Raw genomic sequence first — 22,471 nt, forward strand, 5'->3', positions numbered from 1 at the left:
TACACCATAGTATACACTGATGTCTGTGCATTGTGTACACGTAATGTACATAATGTGTACATTCCGTTAAACTTGCATGGCGCGCCCCTTAGCCTCCTATATGACATTTGCATCAAAACTGCATGCATACTGTATGCTGATGATGACAGCGACATCATTTGTAGGACAATGTAGTGTGATCATAAGAGTCGTCAGAGAGTTGGTCTCATCAGCTGCAACCGGCAGTGATCGGGGAACAGCATAAAGCCCCCATATCACAACCCGCGATAGTCATAAGTGATCACTAATCCACTCTGTAAAGTGGCATCTTCAACGACAGTCTAACTAACTAACACTCAGATGAAAGTTTTGCTCTCTTTCTAGGAGCCATGACATTTGCTGCTCAGTGATGTGAGGCTTGTCATGCTTGTCCGCCGCCCCCACTGCACACATCATAAACTACAGGTAGGCCTATTGCTAGGGTTTTTAACAAAGTGTCCCTGTCTAACTAAGAATTCACCCTATTTTAGGCCTACTTTCAATCTCACCAATCACTACTTGTTGACTTGAAGAGGATTAAATTAAAGGCAGTGGACACTTTTTATGGTAACCAACTGTCAAGAGACCAACATGACCAATCTGCTCACTTGGTGGTCACTCTTTTGGTGTAGGCCTATAGCCATAAATAAAATAAACCTGTGAATATTTGAGCTCAATTTGGTCGTCGAAGTTGCGAGATAACTACAGTACTTTACTTTACTTAATCCTGTAACCTTGTTGAAGGTCGTATTTATAGAATAGAGGGGCACCACAGCTGACTTTTTTACGATTGTGCGCCATCCAATGTGGTCCTTCGCTTTTCTCTGCAAGGTGCTGATTAATGTCAGGCCTGTCCACTCCTGGATATTTTCTTCCCATCGTTTCCTTTGCCTTCCTTGGTTTTTTTTCTCAGGGACTGTGCCTTGTACTTGCATTACAAGTCTTATTATTATTATTATTAATATTATTATTATTGTAGTATGGTCTCTGTTCTGAGAGTCCTGTTGACCTAGTGATGTGACCATACCACCTCAGTTTCCTCTTCTTTACTGTTTACTGGAGATAACAATGGAAGAAAAACACACTTGTCACACAAAGTTGTGTGCTTTCAGATGCTTGATTTCGAGACCTCAAAATCTAATTGTGTCGCGAAACCAAATTCTTGGAAAATAACTTCTTTCTCGAAAACTATGACATTTCAGACAGAGGGAGCTGTTTCTCACATTGTTTTATACCATCAACCTCTCCCCATTACTTGTTACCAAGTAAGGTTTGTGCTAATAGTTATTTTGAGTAATTACCAATGCAATAGTGTCCACAGCAACTGCGACTGCACAGGTATGATCTTCCCAATGTTTCTATCATGACGATCTAGACCAAACCTAGACTCTGAAATTACCACCGCTACGGTACTACGAGAACTATAGGTACTGTTCTTGGTATTGTTTACCTAGACCGCACCTTGCATGATGTGATACAAAACTTAAATTCTAGAGATGAACATCAAAAGTAAATGAAAGATTGGTATGATGTAGTTATCAGGGTTCCAATGCATAATAACAATATTAATACCCTGAGCATGGGCGGGCTTAGTCTAGAAACCATCAACTAAAGAAAGTTGGAGAATGTGAAGTGATGTCTACCACTAGCTGCAAGACGATTGCAGTCCTGTTACTGGTCCTTGGAGGGGATGTCGAAACAAATCCTGAGAAAGGAGAAAGTCAACACCCAGAAATTACAATGTTTACATTATCTTCAGCACTGATGGCTTTGAAAAGTTCACTGAGCAAGTTGAATCCTCGTAAAGCGTGTGGACCAGACCTCATACCCATCCGTGTGATGAGAGAGATAGCATTTAAGCAATATGAGGCGGGAGCACTACCAACAGTCTGGTCAACTGACAGCCAACCTTGTTGCAATCTACAAAAAGGGTAACAAGAACTTGCCTAGCAACTACCGCCCTGTCTTGCTGACGTGTGTCACTACAAAGCTAATGGAGCATGTCATCTTCCACTCAATCATGGAGCACATTGACAGTACCAGCGCGGTTTTCGCCGACAACATTCCACTGAACTCAGGTAGTCAACACCCTAGAAGAAATAACAAGATCTAAGGATTGACTTCTCGAAGGCATTCCACACGGTGGCACATCAACGAAGAATAGGACACTACGGCATCACCAACGAAACTCTTAACTCTCAAAAAACTAAATACATGATCTTTTCCAAGTTTAGGTCTACCATCATTGACGCCAATATCATCATTAACCATGCTACTATTGAAAGGGTACATTCAACCAAACTCCTTGGCGTTGTTATCGGTGACAACGTTCTTCCATATCATCATGGCTTCTACTAGTGACCGAGAAAGGCAAATCGTCTTGTAAGACAGCTCCTTTGCTTTCTGTAGAAAAAAAAAACAAGAAAAGTTTGTCTGTTTCTAGCACTCCAAACTCTGCGCCGACCTCCTCTTGGGTTTAGCAAAGTAGCAGAGAAATCAACCTCGCCTTGCCAAGGCAGGAGATCAATGTGCTCATCACGCAGAGTTGCAGTTTCAGAGCCATGAGCCAGGAATTGGGTCACTTTGTCCTATTTCCCAACGGCATTCATCTTTGGCCCCGAAAGTTTCTTGAGTTCCTGAGACACAGTTTGTTGCTTAAAACGCAGGTACAGGTTTTACCTCGCCTTGGGTAAGAAGTCAACCTAGTACTGTACATGTCAAGGACGTTTACCTCATGGTCCCCATTGTCATAACATCGCAAATACCTGCGATTTCTTTGTTTGTTTTAGTTTGCTTTTCTCCCCTTTGGCCGGTCAATGCTCCAAGAACATTTCCAATGGTTCTCAAATCAGTTGCTGCACATCTTCATCAAATGGTATTTTACCTAGACGACATTTTCGATTAAGTTTTCTTATGTCGTATGTCTTAATCTAGGCAAATCATCAGACGAATGTAAGGAGAACTTGAACCTACATGTAATTCAATATGTCATGTAGTTTGGGTTCTTGATAAACTACGACAAACGGCATTTTGTACCATCGCACCAGTTAACTTACCTTGGTTTTTTCATCAATTCATCTACAATGACTTTGGCCCTGCCAGTTGAGAGAGTATACAAGATTGTAGAGCATTGCCAAAGGGTTCTTCAAGCAAATCTCTTGACGGTGAGAGATCTTGCAAGACTTACTCGGTCACCTATCTTCAACCATTCCAGCAGTATTTCCTGCACTGGACAAGGTGGTTGCCCTGCACAGAGAAAACTCCTACATGTAAATGAGTTGAGTAGATTTGGAATAAACTTGGATAAGCTGCATCAGAGTGTGTAAAGTCAAACCCTTCGCAACCCAACTCCAGATTGGGGTGCCTGCCCAACTCCAGATACAATAAACCAGACAGATGCATCGCTCCAGGGATTGGGGTGCCTGCCCAACTCCAGATACAATAAACCAGACAGATGCATCGCTCCAGGGATTGGGGTGCCTGCCCAACTCCAGATACAATAAACCAGACAGATGCATCGCTCCAGGGATTGGGGTGCCTGCCCAACTCCAGATACAATAAACCAGACAGATGCATCGCTCCAGGGATTGGGGTGCCTGCCTATGGTAGGTGCAGTGCAAGGGTAGCAGATGGTCCTTAGAGGAACAGTCTCAAACCATCTCAATTTGCTGTAGCAGTGTTTACGCCCTCATAACTCTGTTTTCGCTGCAATGTTCGCAAGAGAGTTGAGCACCAACTCAACTGTTCAGAATTATGTTGCCAATTTGTGACGTCAACATTTGTATTGCGTTCACATTTGCAGGAAGTATGAACTGGGCTTTATGTTTGAGCCACAGTTAAAATTATTATTTTATACGTTTTATTTTGAATCATTGTAAGTTTAATGTTTGTAATGCTGAATTTGTTAATCCACCAGCTATGCATAAACCCATGCCTATTTATCAGTCAAATAACCATACATTGTAAGTAAAATGTGATTCAAATTTGTCTTTGGCACAGATGCTGCAAATGGATAGTGTGAAGGAGAGAAAAGACAAGAAGCTGATTTCAAATTCTGTATGGATTCCAATACAATGGTAAATCTTATTCAATATGCTTATAAAATGACATAGCTTTTCTACAGATGTTGTTTTTGCTTGTAAACCATACACAGTTTAGATCCTACCCGTATTGGCATATTCAGAGTTATATTTTGGATCCAAACATGTACAACAAGACATAATGTAATGATTTTTTTTTTTTTTACTATTGAGCAATAGTGAATCATTGATCCATTAAAACATTGTGTCAGCAGTAAAAAAAACTATCCTCTTAGCAACCAACGTCCTATACTATACCCTTACCAACACCAACTTCGTGGTACAGTACCATGAGTCCAGTGCAAAAGGGTGGCATGGTTGGCTTGTGCGTAAAGCGTTGCCTCTCACCAAGGTGACCCCGGTTTGAATCCCGGCCAGGTCCATAATAATATGTGAGTTGAGTTGTGCGTTGGTTCTCAGCTGTGCCACGAGGGTTTTCCAGACCATCCAGTTTTCTCCCTCGGGAAAAATCAAACACTTTCGATCTTGGCTGTGCTCCGTGGTCATAATGAGTTGATGTGGCTGGCAGCCAAAGGCGCCCTTGCATGCCTGCTTCTCGAACACGTTGTAGCCGTGTCCTTCAGCAATTCAGCTATTAGCTGCGCGTAAGGATGATTAGCCCCCCCCCCCAAATTATTATTATTATTATTATTATTATTATTATTATTATTATTATTATTATTATTATTATTATTATTATTATTATTATTATTATTATTATTATTATTATTATTATTATTATTATTATTATTATTATTATTATTATTATTATTATTATTATTATTATTATTATTATTATTATTATTATTATTATTATTATTATTATTATTATTATTATTATTATTATTATTATTTCATTTTATCACAGCATGCAAAAGAAAGATCTCATTTTCCTTTGTGCCGGTAACTCCTCGAGTCGGGCTACGTCCCGTAGCCTTAGATCTCAAGGGTCTTTCTCAGGATCCTCGCTGTTATTATTATTATTATTGTCTAGGGGCACATGGTACATGTAGGGAGTTATAAAACAAATATTGACTACATGTACATTTGCTACTGCTTCATTTATGGTTAAAACTATGACTCCCATGGCGATCTCTAGGGACTTTCCCTCAGCTACGCTGCACCTCAGGAAAACAGAACCCGCCGAGGATGCTAAGGCACCTTGCAAGTTATAGCCTTTAAAACCATAGCACTGGAAGCAGTCAATATTTACATACATGTACCATGACTCTCTGCTCAATGTATGTTTGATTATTACTCATTTCAGGGAGTAGTGTTGACTGCCATAGAGTTGTTCAATAGCCATGGGCAGAGAGCCCTTATGTAAGTAAAGGATCAATCGCTCCTCCGTGCTAAACAAACTTCTTTCCCCAAATTGATAATTAGATTGAGGTTGAAAATGACATGTACATGTTGTAACATCACTTTTCCTCAATATAATAATGGAAAGTCATCTGGTCATTGAAATAAAAAGGGGAATAAGGTTACACATGTTATCATAGTTTAGGATTACTTTTCATTCCCTTAGATATGATGAGTGCTACAAACATGTTTAAAGCTTATGTGGGTAAAATAAAAATAAATCTCAAAATTGTTTTCAGAAATGTTACAAGGAATACTGGGAACAATTTCCACTAGTGTAAAGATAAAAAGTTCAAGCTGAATTTTTGTTCAAGAAGAATCAAGACTTAATGTCCTTTTTTTATGAACAAAAAAACATTGACTAGTACAATATTTGATCCTCCTGGTTAATGTGCCGACGGTCTACCAACACAGTACACATGTAAAGTTCACTTGCTCAAAACTCCAAAGCCTACATTTATGACACAATCTAAGACCCTGACTGTCATTGAGAAAGTGTTGAGATTGCGATGCAAAATGGTTATTGATGTGTAGCTCTTACTAACCTTGGGCGATATCACGACATTAACGAAAATTGCAATACCATTTCTTACGGTATCGTCTTGATTTTTTGTAGCAGTTAAAGTGTAGCTCTAGCTTTGTGAAATGTTGGCATTTTAGACTTCAAATCAAAAAAATTCACACCATGGGTAGGAGTACACCCAAAAGATGTATACCTCGATTGAATGGAATTTTACACTTCAAAAAATTTATCGCGAATATCGCAAAACCTTTTTGACGATACATCGTGGTTTAAAAAAGCCATATCTTACCACTTTGTCCTCTCCATTGGGTTTGGGTACTGCATTAATAGTAAATCCTTTTTTTGACGTTACATACATTTTAATTTAATTATGCATAATTGTATGCAAGTTAAAGAGTACAGTGCTCAAAAGCATTGACTTTTACCCTGACTGAAAATACTTTCTTTCATAAAACAGGGTGTGAGGACTGTGGAAAAAGCCATATGGGGGATTGCCCAGTACATGGACCTTTGTTAAAGGTTAGGGATAAAGTGATACCTACAAGAGCAAGACTGACTTTACCCCACTACCTCATGTTAAAAGAGCTGGAGCTACGCACTGCAAACCAACAAGGTAAATTTATAATACATGTACAGTGATGATAGCCAATCTTATTTTTCACTTAAAAAAAGAACATTTCCCAATGTGTTAAAAGTGAACATGCATGCATTGAGCTGCTACAATTTTCCTGATTAATGTAGTTCTGACTTACCCTATCACAACCCTGATATGTTGGGGTATTCCGCCCGGAACACCTCTTGTTAGTTGTTTGGAGCGAAGCACAGACACCTCTTACTAGGTGTTGGGAGCGAAGCTCGGACACCTCTTACTAGGTGTTGGGAGCGAAGCTCGGACACCTCTTACTAGGTGTTGGGAGCGAAGCTCGGAACACCTCTTGTTAGAAGTTTGGAGCGAAGCTCGAAACACCTCTTGTTAGTTGTTTGGAGCGAAGCTCAGACACCTCTTACTAGGTGTTGGGAGCGAAGCTCGGACACCTCTTACTAGGTGTTGGGAGCGAAGCTCAGAACACCTCTTGTTAGAAGTTTGGAGCGAAGCTCGAAACACGTCTTGTTACAACCAGGTGTTTGGAGCAAAGCTCTTACTCTATGTAGGTGTTCCAAGCAAAGCTCGGAACACCTCTTAATACATGTTTGGAGTGAAGCTCGGAACACCTCTTACTTGGTGGTTGGAACGTAGCTTCGAACACCTCTAGTTAGGTGTTTGGAGCGAAGCTCAGTACACCTCGTACTAGGTGGTTGGAGCTAATTTTTTGTTAGGTGATTAAAGCGAAGCTTGGAACAAATCTTAGTAGGTGTTTGAAGCAAAGCTCGGAACAGCTCTTACATGTCTTAGATGTTTGTTGAGAAGCTTGGAGAACCTCATTTGAGGTGTTTGAAGAGAAGCTGGGAACACGTCAATTTTGGTATTTGGAGCGAGGCTCGCAACACCTCTTTCTCGATGTTTGGAGTGAAGCTCGAAACACCTCTTGTTAGGTGTTTGGAACAAAGCTAGAGACACCTCTTACTAGGTGTTCGGAGCGAAGCTCGAAACACCTCGTAATACATGTTCAGATCGAAGCTGGGAACACCTCTTACTTGGTAGTTGGAGCGAAGCTTTGAACACCTCTTGTTAGGTGTGAGGAGCGAAGCTCGGAATACCTCGTACTAGATGTTTGGAGCGAATTCTTTTTAGGTGATTTAGGTGTTTGGTATTTGGAGCGAAGCTCAGAACACCTCTTTTTAGGTGTTCAGAGCGAAGCTCGAAACACCTCTTACTTTTAATTTTGTTCAGGTGATTCAGGCATTGAGCTTGGAACACCTCTTATTATACATGTAGATACAAACACTACATGTAAAGGTTTGGTTTGTCTTAAAACTCCTTGCCCGTCACATATTATGCTGAACATAGTAACGTTTGTAACATGTTATTCTCACCTCTTGTTCTGTGCTTTTCTCTTTACAGTATTGGGAGTATTTGCTCGTAAGCTTATTCAGCAAAGAACACAGTTTGGTCCATTTATCGCCCCAAGAGTTCCAAAATTGGAGATCGTACCACCTGATAATAAACTCATCTTCAAGGTAGTATTTTTGTGCAAAATTGAAGAAAAAAAACCAGTAAATCTGCCACGTTCTTCTGACAAATTGTGTGAGTGAGCATGTCTTAAAATGGCATTAGTGTTTGGTTTGTTTTACAGAAGCAACAAATAATGAGGATGGATTTACTGGAATGAAAAAGGCTGTTGTCAAAGTGAAGGATTGGTCAAAATAAAACAAATTATGTATTCAATGGAGGGAAATGTACCATTTCTAGAGCGAGAAAGGGACAATACTTTAGTTTTCTTAGAATTGAAGGTTAATGTACCAGCCAGTTGTTTCCCCACTTCAGTGCGTTCTCTAAGAGAACATCTTACATCACATTTCATGTACAATCTAGTATAATCCCATTTACATAGTTGTCTTTATAGTGTTACAGTGTTAAAATACCAATAACAATTTCTGTCCATTCTGATAAAACTTGAAGGTGTTCAAGAATAAAACTGAAGTCTCCACACTAGACCTCAGCAATGAAAATGCCTGCAGTTGGATGATGTTTGTGCGAACTGCGACAACATTTGAGGAACAAAACTTGGTTGCCTATCAGTTCAACCAGGAAATCTACTTTGCTACTTGTAAAGTAAGTCACTCTGATTTATTATTATTTTTATGGGGTTCATATTGTGTTATGCCTGGTTGGTGGTGTGTGATGGAATAAGTCAAGTTGTTGTAATGTCAGCGTCCGGTACCATCAAATTTGTCTTGCATTCATGATAGGCCCTAGCATGCCTAGTGTGCGGATAAAATATTTACGATAGTCTAGTGATAATATTAACAATGTTTTGCACCAAGACTGGCGCATCTTGTGCATAAAACATTGCTTCACCAATTTGATAAAAATTTGACCAGAAAAGACATCCTCGATTATAAATGAGGTCAATGTGCTGGTACTTTACCAACTGAGCTACATGTACATACAGCCATGTGTTGGCAGTCCGAAGGTCATTGGTTTAAATCCTGCCCTAGTAAAATTCTCTTAATTCAACCCCAATTAATTTGAAATTGACCCAGTCAGTCCCCTTGGATTATTTTTTTTTTATTAATCAGTTTTCACCCTAAACTACTATGTTGTTTCACTTACTGAGTTGAAATTCCATTAGACTGAGTGCCACCTATGGGTTGGTATGAGAGAAGCATGGGCACAATCATCATTCACGACATCGGCAGTTCAAATGTGACAAGCGGGAATTTTTCTTTCTTTGATCTCTTCCTTAAACCACGTCAATTTATGACAATCCATGTAGCACAATGAGTGCATGCCCTGTGCAAGCTGCACAATTGAATGTCCGCGCATGTTAACATGTACCCTCTTTGTTTTTGTCATACCCCCAAAAAAAATTCCAACAATCGCATCTCAGTTGCAACAATTGTACTACTATATGTACTCTAACATTAATCATTATCAGGCTTTTATTTGTGTGTTTGTGAAAGTTTGATTTACACTCTTCCAGCTTTAAGTGTTAATCAAAATAAATTCTCTCATGCTACATACTGAACATGTACAACTGCTCTTATTTTTAACTGGTGGGTAATAAATACGTGGTTGTTACGTAGAAGTGTCATGGCCGAGCGGTTAAGAGCACCGAAGTCAAACTCTGGTGTTTCTGATCAGCAAAGTGTTTGTTTGAATCCCTCAGTCAGGACACTTATACAAGTGTCATTTAAAGCAAGACACTTAACCATTGCTTTTTCCTTCGTATGGGATGTAAAGCCATTAGTCCCATGTGTTGTGTAACGCATGTACACAATGTAAAAGAACCCAGTGCACTTATCAAAAAGAGAAGGGGTTCGCCCTGGTGTTCCTGGCTGTGGGTGCTGAATGCGCCATAGTACCTTGTTAACGTTACTGTGCACATAATTTGGTCGCAGAATTCATAACCTTTCACTAACCTCCTTTCTGTATCAATGTATATACATTGTAGATGTACATGTAGGCCTATTAAGCGCCTTGAGTACCCTGTTACGTGTGCTACATGTGTATTTAAGACTTCCATATTATTATTACGGTTATTCCTTGTCAGTGTTGAACATCTCATGCATTAATACATTTCTGCAAACATTTGTGATTGGAAAGAGATTTTCCCTTGTGTATTTTTTTGCTGTTCTAGCCTGTGGCACCCCATGCAGAGCTGAAAGTGTGGTATGCTTCTGACTATGCTGGGATCATGAACGTGGAATTGCTGCATACAGATATCCCAGGTAAGATTACAAAACTCTTTTAAAAACTCATTACTTCCATAATTGTATTCCCACTACTGAGATAACAAAAATATAAAAATGATTAAAAACTATGGCGTTTGTTTTAACAATGAATCAACCACCTTGGAAACTGTCACCTTCGGTTTATGGCAACCATTTGCATCATCTGTGACTGGGGCTGGTTTAAGGCCTGTGTTGTGCACTGTCTGATCTGCATGCTGTAAGACCATACCCTTGCTTGTTTTGGTGCCATGTCAACTTATGTACAAGGTTTCTAAAACACATAAGTTAGTGAAATACGATCAACCCCCCTCAGTGGGCGTAGCAGTACATGTACATGTACAGGTGTATGTACAACCAGTCAATACTAGTAGCTGCTATTCAATGAGCGAGTTTGAACTGTTTTGCATGGACGAGGGAGGAGGTGGAGCTTGATTATGGCTTCTAACACAAGACTGAAATAAATAGTGATTGTCAATACATAAAACCAATTGAGGTTCGTTTTTTAACACTTTTGCATTCACACCTGTACAAGATTCATTCCTTTAATTGTCCTTTGTTTCTGCCACTATTGAAAAGGCTTGTTTTAGTTATTGATAGTCATTTCAGTTCTGGTGTTATCAATTGAAAGTAACCATGAACTCACCATTCAAACAATCTGTTGAATTGTCATTCAAGTTAGGGATCACATCTAAGAGAAAACAGGGTTTTGATTATGGTGTTCAAAATCAGTTGCAGCAGTTTGTGATATATTCAATTGTTGCTCACTTTATTTTGACAGTATGTAAAGTCAGATGTACATGTATGCTAGTATTGAAATTGACTTTGTAAGGGGCAATTCAAAATTGTTGATGTTTTTTTTAATTCGACTATTTTTTTAATTAGTTGGTTGATGGGTCATGGTACATTAAATAATAAAAGCTAGATCGTTTGACTTGCCTGCTTACCAGCGTTCCTATGCGCGTGATGACCCGAGGTACAATGTGTACACAGACATTACATTATAATCTGTACAGCATGTGCATGACTCACCACTATGCAACACCATGTGCGTGGCCCATGTGAAACACCATTGGGAGTATGGCCCGCGTGTGATTCGGAACAACGGACGAGTCCACTTTTCTATTTTACTTGCAGCGGTCGAGTTGGACAACGAAAGTGTTGGACAACAGGCGAGTTGAGCTTTTAAGTTGAAAGCACAATGGTCGAATTAGAACAACATTCGAGTTGGTAAATGGTCGAGTTGGTTGGAATGGAGTTTGGCAAGCAGTGGTCGAGTTGACTGGAATCCATAACTTTCCAACCATCATAAACATGGCTGCCACCATGGATGTCAAATGCGAGTGCAATATACATGTACCATGTAGGTAGCAACCGCAGACCTAGTAAGTCTCACGCTTTTACGCAACGCAACCATTCTCTCACGCCTTGGGGCCAGACCAGGGGAAAAAAATAATGCACAATCTTCAGATTGCAAGCAGTTTTTCAGAACTATCAACTTAGGCTGGCATACAAACAGAGCGTGAATTTGCAGATTGCGCACGCTTTTGCTCTCTCACCAGATTCAGCTGACAATTTGGCAATTCGGCAATTCAGCAGAGCGCAAAACGCGAATTGTGCACAAGTTTGTCCCGATTCGTTTAGCAATTTGTTGAATGCGCTCAACAAGCATAGACTCATCAACACAACAGGCAGTCATGAGCGAAGGACTTTGCACATCATTTTATAGCCGGAAATTAATTTTCTTGGGGGAAATAATCTGTCACAATCGTACCTCCACATTAACCAGCAACATCGCCTGTGTACCTCATGTGAGTTTTAAGTACATATACTGAAAAGGTTTGAATGCAGTTTGAAACACTTTTTCCTCCACAGAAAAAAATTCTGCAAATTTTTTGTATTTAGCCGTTCTTTTTATTATTTCATTCCGGAGCAATTTTTGTCTTCTTCTGGCGGCGATTCCGTTAATTTCTGGGTAAAACTTCTTTTTTTTTAGGGGGGTTAAAAAATCTCATGCATAGCTGGCCTATGAACTTGGCACCCATCTTCACAGGTTTTGGTCACAACAAAAATTGATGAGAAAAAAAAGTTTTAGCCTGGTCCGGTGTTATATACGATGCCTGAATATGCATTAACATCCATTCATAAATACCTCAGGCAGTTTCGCTATTCCTATTGGTGGAGAGCGCGTCACATGGGTGTGTATAAATCTTTGTTTATAACCAGTAAGAAGTGTTAAAACATAGGCGTGACATGCGAGCTTGCACCTGTGCTTATAAGACAGTTTCTTCATTCCTATTGGTCGAGAGCAACGACTGAAACAGTTGTGCCACATCACGCGATACGCGCGACGCGCACAGCATTCCCTTATAAGAAGTTGTTTACCCGAGGGCGGCGGAGGACCTTACCATTTCATAGCTGGAGGGGTGTTGTGTTGAAAGAAATCATTGTAGAATTAAAATTTTTGCATTGATTTTACTTTTTGACCAAAAAGTGTTGATGTTTTTTTGACCGTAAAGGTATTTATGAATGGGAATCAAAGTGTGTTGAATCGGTTTTCAACTAGTGGTTTAAACCGGCCTAGGCCTGGTTCTTGATAATTTACCTCGACGAAGTTGAAAACCTCTTCACCACACGTTGATTCCCTTATGCACACAAGTAAAAGTACATAATGCAAGTACATTGCCAAATGCAAACCACTTGTAGTTTTATTTTTAATACTGCATAATAAATCAATTTTTTTATAATAAAAATTAGGGGTGGGTAGGTAAAAAACATCGAAATTTTAAAACATTGAAAGTTTTGAATGTCCAAGTGAAATACGCTTTAACTTTTTTTTTCTTTTTCTTATTGCAGATAATTCTCCAATTGATCATTCAAGTTCTTCTATTTCAAAATTACAAGTCAGTGATGATGCAACTAACATTGATGTCAAACAAACAACACAGGTACAGGTAAGTAAAGAGTTAATGTTTGGGAGATCTAAGTTACGTGATTTAACATCCATGCATATACTGGAAGTCGTTAAACTTATCATTGTTTGCAGGGACATTCAAACAAGCATGCATGTTGCATAATTCATGTTATTCAATTATTATTATATATTACCAAAGGTTATATCACTCAGTGAGCAATTAACTATCTTCAAAGCTGATATTTGTTATGGTATGTGTGTGACCGTTCCTGAAATTCGCAAGGTATCTCCATCATGATCAGGATATTAAAGCCATTGGACACTTTCGGTACAGACAAAAAAAAGTTCACAGATTTACAAATAACTTACAGGGTTTACAGAAGGTAATGGTGAAAGACTTCTTTTGAAATATTATTCCATGAAATGCTTTACTTTTTGAGAAAACATTAAAACAATATAAATTCTCGATATCGAGAATTACGGATTTATTTTAAACACATGTCATGACACGGCGAACCGTGCGGAAACAAGGGTGGGTTTTCCCGTTGTTTTCTCCCGACTCTGATGATCGATTGAGCCTAAATTTTCACAGATTTGTTATTTGATATAGAAGTTGTGGTACACAAAGTGTGGGCCTTGGACAACACTGTTTACCGAAAGTGTCCAATGGCTTCAAGCAAAATTTTCTTTTTTACGTTGCCACATTAGAGTCAGATTCAGCCAAGTCATTAACCCATTACCTTTTTCTGATGACAAAATCAGAAATGTTGGGTGCGTTTGTAAATTTTTTGCTCAAAACTAACAACTGTCTGTCAAAAGTATCTTAATCTTCTCAATCTTTACCTTAAATGTTGTCAAAGGCAGTGGACACCTTTGGTAATTGTCAAAGACCAGTCATCTCACTTGATGTATCTCAACATATGCATAAAATAACAAACCTGTGAAAATTTGAGCTTAATTGGTCGTTGAAGTTGCGAGATAACTATGAAAGAAATCACTCTTGTCACACAAAGTTGTGTGCTTTCAGATGCTTGATTTTGAGACTTCAAAATCTAATTCTGAGGTCTTGAAATCAAATTTGTAGAAAATTACTTATTTCTCGAAAACTACGTCACTTCAGAGGGAGCCGTTTCTCACAATGTTCTCAACTTCTCCCCAATACCCGTTACCAAGTAAGGTTTTATGCTAATAATTATTTTGAGTAATTACCAAAAGTGTCCACTGCCTTTAAAACAATTTTGTTTGTACATTAAAATTATCAGTTAAAATTAAATTGTACCGCTACATCTACTTTGACAGCTTCATTTACTGAACCATTTTTTTCCCCACATTATGTTTTAGGACAAAAACAATAACAAGATCAGTAGAAACAGCTGTGAACCCTGGAAATGCTCAAATTGTAATAAGATGTTTGGAACCTTTTTTCTACTTGAGCAACACTCCTGTGAGTCGAAGAAAGCCAAACGAGGACAGAAACCAAACAAGCACCTTCGCAGGAAACTGAATGCAAGAGAGTCACATCTTCGCAAGCATAAAGATCAAGAAATGAAGCAAGTGGCACAGGTCAAAGAACTAACACAGGTCAAAAATGAGGTTATTCAAGGATGTTCAAAGCCAAAGGTCAGAAAAGATCATGTAACATATGCTTGTCATTTGTGTCCAAAGGTGTTTTTAAATTCGGACAAATTGAAAACACACAGCTACATCCATACAGGGGAGCGCCCTTTTCCTTGCACAAGTAAAGATTGCACCAAGGCGTTTATCTCAAAATACAAATTATTACGCCATGTGACGACCCATTCTCCGATGAAAGTTCATATTTGTTCATACTGTGACAAAAAATTCCATCGTAAAGATCACCTAAAAAACCACTTGCAAACCCATGACCCTAATAAAATCTCCTTTAGGTGTGGGGATTGTGGGAAAATGTACAACACTAAACCAGGGTTCAAGAAGCACATTGCTCTTCATGCTGCAGCGTCAGGAGAGCTCACTTGTAAAATTTGTGATAAAGATTTTGGAAACACACAAAGTTTACTTGAACATATCAAACTTCATTCAGGAAAATCAAATGGCGCTAAAGAGAAAAGACATCGGTGTGAACATTGTGATAGACAATTTTACACAAGAAAAGATGTGAGGAGACATATGGTTGTACATACAGGCAGAAAAGACTTTCTATGTCAAGCTTGTGGGCAAAGGTTTGGTCGTAAAGATCATCTTGTAAGACATACAAGAAAAAGCCATGATAGTAGCGAGCAATTACGGGTTAAATTAGGCGAGCATTTGCAAACTGTGGGATCAGCAACTGTTCAACAGATGTTAGATATGCAGCAATTCCAAGGACAAATTCATATTCCTCTGCCTCAAGGTAATCAATGCTCAATTGGACAAATGACATCTTCTCACCAGTTAACAGATTTGTTGAAGATTCCTCCAGTACCAACACCTAGGTTCTCCAACAAGACTGCGCAGAAGGTTTCATCACCTAAGGCACCTGTTAGATTGATGATAGAAAAGACAACAGTGGATACATATTTAGACTCTGGCAACCTTAAAGGAATATCAGGAGCAGATTCATTCCACTCAGGATCTGTTGATTTAGGTCAACTTTTAGGCTTTCTACCAATCCAGCAACATTCTCCAATACCACCACCAACTCCTCCGCAAACTTTGACACCCACTTCCCCACCTAACACACTACCTCACAGCCCTATTACAATATGTCTACCCCAACATCAGCAATCCCAGCAACCACTCCATCCACAAATGCAGCATCAATCACAACAACAGCTACAAACTATGCAGTCACCATGTACAGACAACATTCATAGTATGGTGCAAGTACCATTTACCAATATGCATTCTGCATTGCCACGCTTCCATCAAGCTTTCCAGTAGTACTCAATGTTCTCATATCTATATTTATTTTACAATTGTTCATGTTGTTATATATAAACTCAACATTTTCAAAAACAAAATGAAACTTGTCTTTGAATAACAAGGAAACCAGGAAGGAGAAAATGGAAGACTCAACAAGATATATAACTTACATTGAACAGCTTATTCAATGATTGGGCTCTACGCATTATAAACTCAGATATCCCAAAATTAATGTGCTACCTTGTTTTATTCATTTTGGGTGATAAGGTCAGTGGAAATGTTAATGTTGATTTTTAAGGGACGATACAACTCAATTTGGAGTTTCCTCCTTATTTTAGATAAAGGGATAAAAGGGTAGCAACGAGTTCTTAAACTGCCAGTTAAAAACAAATGTTAAGTTTTTATCCTTTGTGAATTAACAATTTGAACAGCAGTTTAATTACATGTCATTGACAGCACTCCTTAATTTAATGTTTGGCTTTGTCAATTGTTGACTTCATTGTCAAAGACAAGAGCGGTGTTTGAAAGGTCAATGGTATGGTTATCTCTGTTTCGGGAATTTATATGTTTTCAGTTTCATTCAAGTGTAATTGGGAAGTGTTTACAAATATTGACTGTTCCAATGCTATGGTTGAAACATCAACTGCCCAGGAGATTTTTCACAGGTGAAGCCAAGGGAAAATGGAATTGTCCAATCATCAACGAGGGAGTCATAGTTGCAAGAACATAACCATATATTAACCATACATGTATATTTGCTAACACATCATACTTTACACTACCACATAATTATGTCTTGGTACCAAGAAGCTGTCATTGCTACAGTTTTAGTACATGGGTTATGCCGGCCTACTTTAAACCATTCACATGGCAGATTTAGGTACATGTGTGTGGGGGCGTTATAACACTACAAAACCATGATCATGATTCCACTCCCAAATACACAGCCATTAATTAGCACTATTAGACTCTTCATTCTGTGTACATACAGACAGACTTAATTTAACGATTGTCATTCAAGCTTATTATGGATATGTTTGCGCATGGATAGCTGCCGACTGGGGTTGGTTTGCCACAATGTGAAAGTGCACTCGATTCCACAAATTAAAGCTAATTCTGACTTCTTATTTATTTGTATTTTGTTATTTATATTTTTGTATAATTCTGGGTTTGGTTTTTTTATATTTTATGTTGTGTGCCCCAAAATTACAGTTTTTTCATCTGAACCATAGTTCCCCAAAATGTTCAGCAGATGAAATCCACAGCTTAACAAAGATGACTCATATTCAGGACAACGCTGTAGTACACTGCATAGACTTTATACACTAAGCCAATCCTGTATCAGTTTGTTAGTCACACTGTATACTGATACCCTATAAGGGTAGGAACTCCAATACAAAAGCTCATATTGTACACAACAAGTACATTATTTTGTAGTAAAAAATGTATCAACAAAAGTTTTTGCAATAGTGTAAAAAAACATTAACCAGCATTTATTTATTCCATTTAAGTAAAACCATGCATATAAATGTATAATCACATTAAGGCATTACGCATCCAATTGTAAACCAACCAATGTGATGACATTTGACATTGTGCATTGCTTCTTATTGTTATCATAACATTGAATAAACACAGTTGATTTGTTTGTAAAAAATATACCTAAAATTTAACCTTTAAATTTTAAAAGAAAAATGAATGATGTTATTGTATCCCAAGAATCTCAATAAGGTTAATGCCTGATTATTAATTCCTGATACTTTGACACATTTTAGTCTGTGAACTATTGTCACAAAATAAATAACATCTTCCCTCACCAAGCAAGAAACCTTATAGCATTTAATACAATAAATAATTCTCGCTAACCTTTTTATTTATACTTGACAGTATTGAGATTTTAACTATTTGTTTGTAGGATATTTATTTTTATTATCCATTTGATCTGGTTTAAGGTTATTGTTGCAAATTAATGTGCAATTTAAATAAGTTGTGTGTGCGGGAAGTTAAATTTGTATTATGTTTAATAGTTGTTAGGATTGTAAGCAGAGGTTGTTTTATGTTTTGTGAATTCGTTACCATTTGTTGATCAAGTATTAGTATTGCAACAAGTTTGTTGTGTCAGCTTTGTTTGTTGCAGCTTTTTATACAACTGAAGATATTAACTATTTGGACAGATAATCAAGTAGTGAAAGGCTAACCATTTTCCCGTATATGTACAAAGCCTATTCGTACTGCTTGATTATTGTGAAAAGAGACCATGCACAAATTAACCAGTCTATTAGCTGCCACCAATAACCTGAGATTTGTACCATTTTCATTGGTAAATGCGCTTGTTTGATATTTTAAAATGTATTCCAGTCACTGCTTTATTTGTTATCTGTAGATTAATATTGAAATTCTTTGAAATCCAAAAACTAAGTAGAGCTTTACTTATTTAATTTCTATTTACTTATAAATGTTAACAACAACATGGGTTGTTAAATTACTTTCAAAAAAAGAGTCTAATACAAACTCAAAGTATACGGACATTATCACTTTTAATTCGTGATGTTGTACAGATAGATTGTCCTCCAATTTGTCTGAAAGAGGAGGTTCAAGCTCGAATTAATTTTTGTGACAAATTTATTTTCCAATAGATTTGGGTGCATATGGAATTGAGAAGATATGGGGTATCTAACCTACATGACCGTTAGATAATCTTCCAGTGCCAACTTAGTCAACTTAAATAACAGTCAAATGTTGCAGCATCTGTGATTTTCTGTTGCTTATAGTTTCAGAATTGTTGTATTCATATTAGGGCAATTAAAATAGTTAATGTTTGCGTGGGACCGGATCTCTTACCAAATGATGAAATAAGAAATGCCCCTTTTTACACAAAAATGGGTTTGGTTTTGGGTTTGTTTGGTGGCATCTGGTGTTGAACAATAATACTTCCCTTATGCATATGTGCACGATTTCAACAAGAAATAATGTCCCTCACTTGTCAAATTATTAACTGTACAGCAACCATCACCTTAAAACAGCATAAGCTAATATATGCATGAAATGTTTGTAATATATATTCTTGACTGTTCGTTCATGTACATATGCTCAGCAAGGCTGATTTTAAGTGTTTTCCCTATACCAATAAATCTAGGGTAAATCAATATACATGTATACCCAGTGCTAACTTTCTTGAGACTTATTCGAGAGGAAAAAACACTTAATCACCTTCGTTGTGATTAAACCTTAATACATTTTGGGCTTGGTCGAATTTTTGAGGCCAAAATATTAAAATCCGCTTCGAGATGTTTACCAAACTGACAAACTCAAGCCAATTTTTCAACAATTGAAACTTAGGGCTGCTGTGCTGTGTTAAAATTGCTTTCGTTCCTGATATCGAACTGTTTCTTAATGAAAATATTGCTCTAGAGACATTGTAATAATGAATTAAACTAGAGCTCGTAGTGCTCTTGATTACTTGGCTTATGGGTGTGATTAGTAGAAATACATTGATACAACTGTTAGAGGCAATACCGTATTTGTGTATTTCTTGAAATGGTGTTGATATGTAACATTGTGAAATTATTTTTACTAGGATTTATAATACGTATATGTGATACAAATACGATGTTGTTGTGTATTCATCTTGTTAAAATACTATTTATACTATACTATAAATGCATTATTGGTGTTTTTTTAATGCTTCGATGATCATCGTATAAATTATATCCAATGCTTTGTTGATCTTGTGACCTCACTTGTAAGTAATTCGTAAACAGTATTACAATTGTAACATATTTAAGAATACTTATGGTATTATTTTAACTTCAGCAGCTTTTGTAACAGATAACATATTAATATGTAAATATGAATATTTATTATGCATATTTTTTAATATACTAATACAGTACCAGTATATTCTTATCCATTGTGTTATAATGCTTTTTATCCATGTATATTTTTTAATTAAGATTATTACAGTAGATGGGACTAGTCAATGACATAAAGCACTGTTTTGTACGAAGCCTTTGATGTCTCGAATACAAGACCTATTGTTCTTTCTTTGTAGGCTTATCATTTTTATTTTGTGTCAACATTATTTTGTAACTCTGAGATAAAACCCCATAGCCACAGGTATTTTCTAGTAGGAAATAATATCTCGTCACATAATTTATTTGATTTATTTTTGTTTTGAGGTTAATAGCTATGTTTTTCTTTGAATTATACTTTAAATGGTTTTATCTTTCCTTGATTGTGTGATGAAGCACTGGTTTGTGTGTTGATTTCGAGATCTTGCAGCAAAACCTATTGTCACCTTCAAAAGGGTTTACCCTTTCAAGAACAGAACTTGTAATGTCAGTTTTTATCCTTGTAATAAGGTACAGCAAACAACGTTTCATTCTGGCTTTTCAAACACTAGATAATCACTTTAAATGGCTAAGATATATAGTCTGGAAGATTGGAAGATTGGCAATTGTATTCAAAGTATGACAATGACATATTTCTGCATGCAATTAAAATGTTACTACTCCAACTTACCTATTAACTGTTATGAATGCGGAAAATCATGCCCATGTGTTGTTTTCCCGCTGGACTCGACAAGCATCGTTGGCTTTAATCGTGCACCGATTAATAACCATTCAAACCTAAGTAAGATTTTAAACTTTGCATGGTGGAAATATGATATGGAAAAGTTTGCGGTAACACCGTGTAATGACTTTCTCTCCTGAGTTGGGGTGGTTGACATTTCGATTAGTAGGCTGTGATCGTCTTCTGGAGATAAGAAGACGATTAGAGCATACTGATCGAAACGTCGACGCGTCGAGTTGAAACCAACGGTTCTTTTCAGAACCACCCCAACTCATTTAGAGATAGTCATTACACGATGTTACCGCAAACTTTTCCATATCATTCAAACTTAGTTTTTGAAAATGAGACATTAAATTGAGAGGCAGAATTGTAGTGCCGGTATCCACGGTTTGGGTAATTTCTAGGTATTTTGCAATTTTTTTTAAGCTGAAATAATTTGACAAAACTTGCCTTTGGTAACAAAAATTTACTTCATTTCAGAAAATGTTTTTCTTTTTAAAACGATCCTGTATAACTTGTCTGTTACCAAAAGAGGGTTTAAATTAATATTGATATTTTGTCTATGAGTTAGGACAAACTTTTCATGCAACAATAGTGTAACAGTATTTACTTGAATTACGGCCATTCTAGGAAAGGTTAGGACACAGGATAAATAAATGTTTAAAGTGTAGAGTTTTACGTCTTATTTGAATTATAGAGCAGATTACATGTAATATTATTTTCTACAAAAATGATTTGAAATTCATTCGTGGAAAGAGGTTGTATTGAAAAAGTTCAAAGTAATACAAGTCTTTACCGACATACCTTTGTTTTAAATGTGTGCCTCTATGTTGACTTGATTTATGCAACAAAAGCATAATTATTTTATTGATGTCTTCCATATTTAACGCAATTAAGCATTATATAGTCTTCATTATTTTATTTTTTAATTAACATTGATTTTTTTTTAAAGAGAAGAAAAGAGCAACTTGGATTTTTTTCTTCAAGTATAATTTTAAAGTAGATTTTCATTATTGCACCGCTAATACAATTTACATCTTTTTTTACACAATTTGTCTCAAGATTATGTCCTTTAAGTAGTCTTAAAGATGATGCTCAGGTTTGTTAAAACTTTTTCAACTTCAATTGATGATGTAAATCGTTGTGTAACACAAATGTTGTTGGTGCATAAACTTGTACACGTGTGGGTGTTTCAAATGTTTAAGCAAAAGAAATGAGCCGAATGTAAGAAAATGTTAGCCACAATTATACCAGAGTATACTTCCAAAACATGCTTATAAATGTAAGCAAAACATGCTTATAAATGTAAGCAAAACATGCTTATAAATGTAAGCAAAACATGCTTAGAAATGTAAGCAAAACATGCTTAGAAATGTAAGCAAAACATGCTTATAAATGTAAGCAAAACATGCTTAGAAATGTAAGCAAACATGCTTATAAATGTAAGCAAAACATGCTTATAAATGTAAGCAAAACATGCTTATAAATGTAAGTTGGCGATGAGTTTTCCATATGGCTTTCATTTTTTAAATTTTATGCAACTTTCATGTGTGTGTAAATTTGTGTGGTTAGACAATTTTTATCAATTCCTGCGTTTTGATATGTTTTACATTTTCTTCAGGGCAGAATGGAATGCCTCTTTTCTAGATACGTTTACGGGTAAGAGCTTTCAGTTCAGTTGATTATGTCATGTCATGTAAAATAGTTATATAATGATTACTGCAAATAAACCATACAAATTGCTGAACGAAATCCAGATGTGTTTGTATATATACTCCCCATGGAGCT

The 22,471-nt window shown here is 37.0% G+C and overlaps 1 protein-coding gene across 2 annotated transcripts; it reads left to right on the top strand.

Moving 5' to 3' along the window:
* Positions 1-100: 100 nt before the first annotated feature.
* LOC117304398 (zinc finger protein PLAG1-like) lies at positions 101-20,927 on the top strand. 2 transcript variants are annotated; one of them, XM_033788828.1, is made up of 9 exons: positions 101-444; positions 4,018-4,094; positions 5,365-5,420; positions 6,440-6,595; positions 7,985-8,100; positions 8,543-8,695; positions 10,224-10,314; positions 13,171-13,268; positions 14,570-20,927. In XM_033788828.1, the coding sequence occupies exons 3-9, from the start codon at positions 5,402-5,404 to the stop codon at positions 16,127-16,129; spliced, it is 2,193 nt and encodes a 730-aa protein (XP_033644719.1). In that variant the 5' UTR covers positions 101-444; positions 4,018-4,094; positions 5,365-5,401; the 3' UTR covers positions 16,130-20,927. The 2 variants fall into 2 exon arrangements, with proteins under 2 accessions (XP_033644719.1, XP_033644720.1); XM_033788829.1 differs by having other exon boundaries at positions 13,171-13,262.
* The last annotated feature ends 1,544 nt before the right edge of the window (positions 20,928-22,471 follow it).

This window comes from Asterias rubens, chromosome 21, assembly GCF_902459465.1.
Source record: "Asterias rubens chromosome 21, eAstRub1.3, whole genome shotgun sequence".
Lineage (NCBI taxonomy): Eukaryota > Metazoa > Echinodermata > Asteroidea > Forcipulatida > Asteriidae > Asterias > Asterias rubens.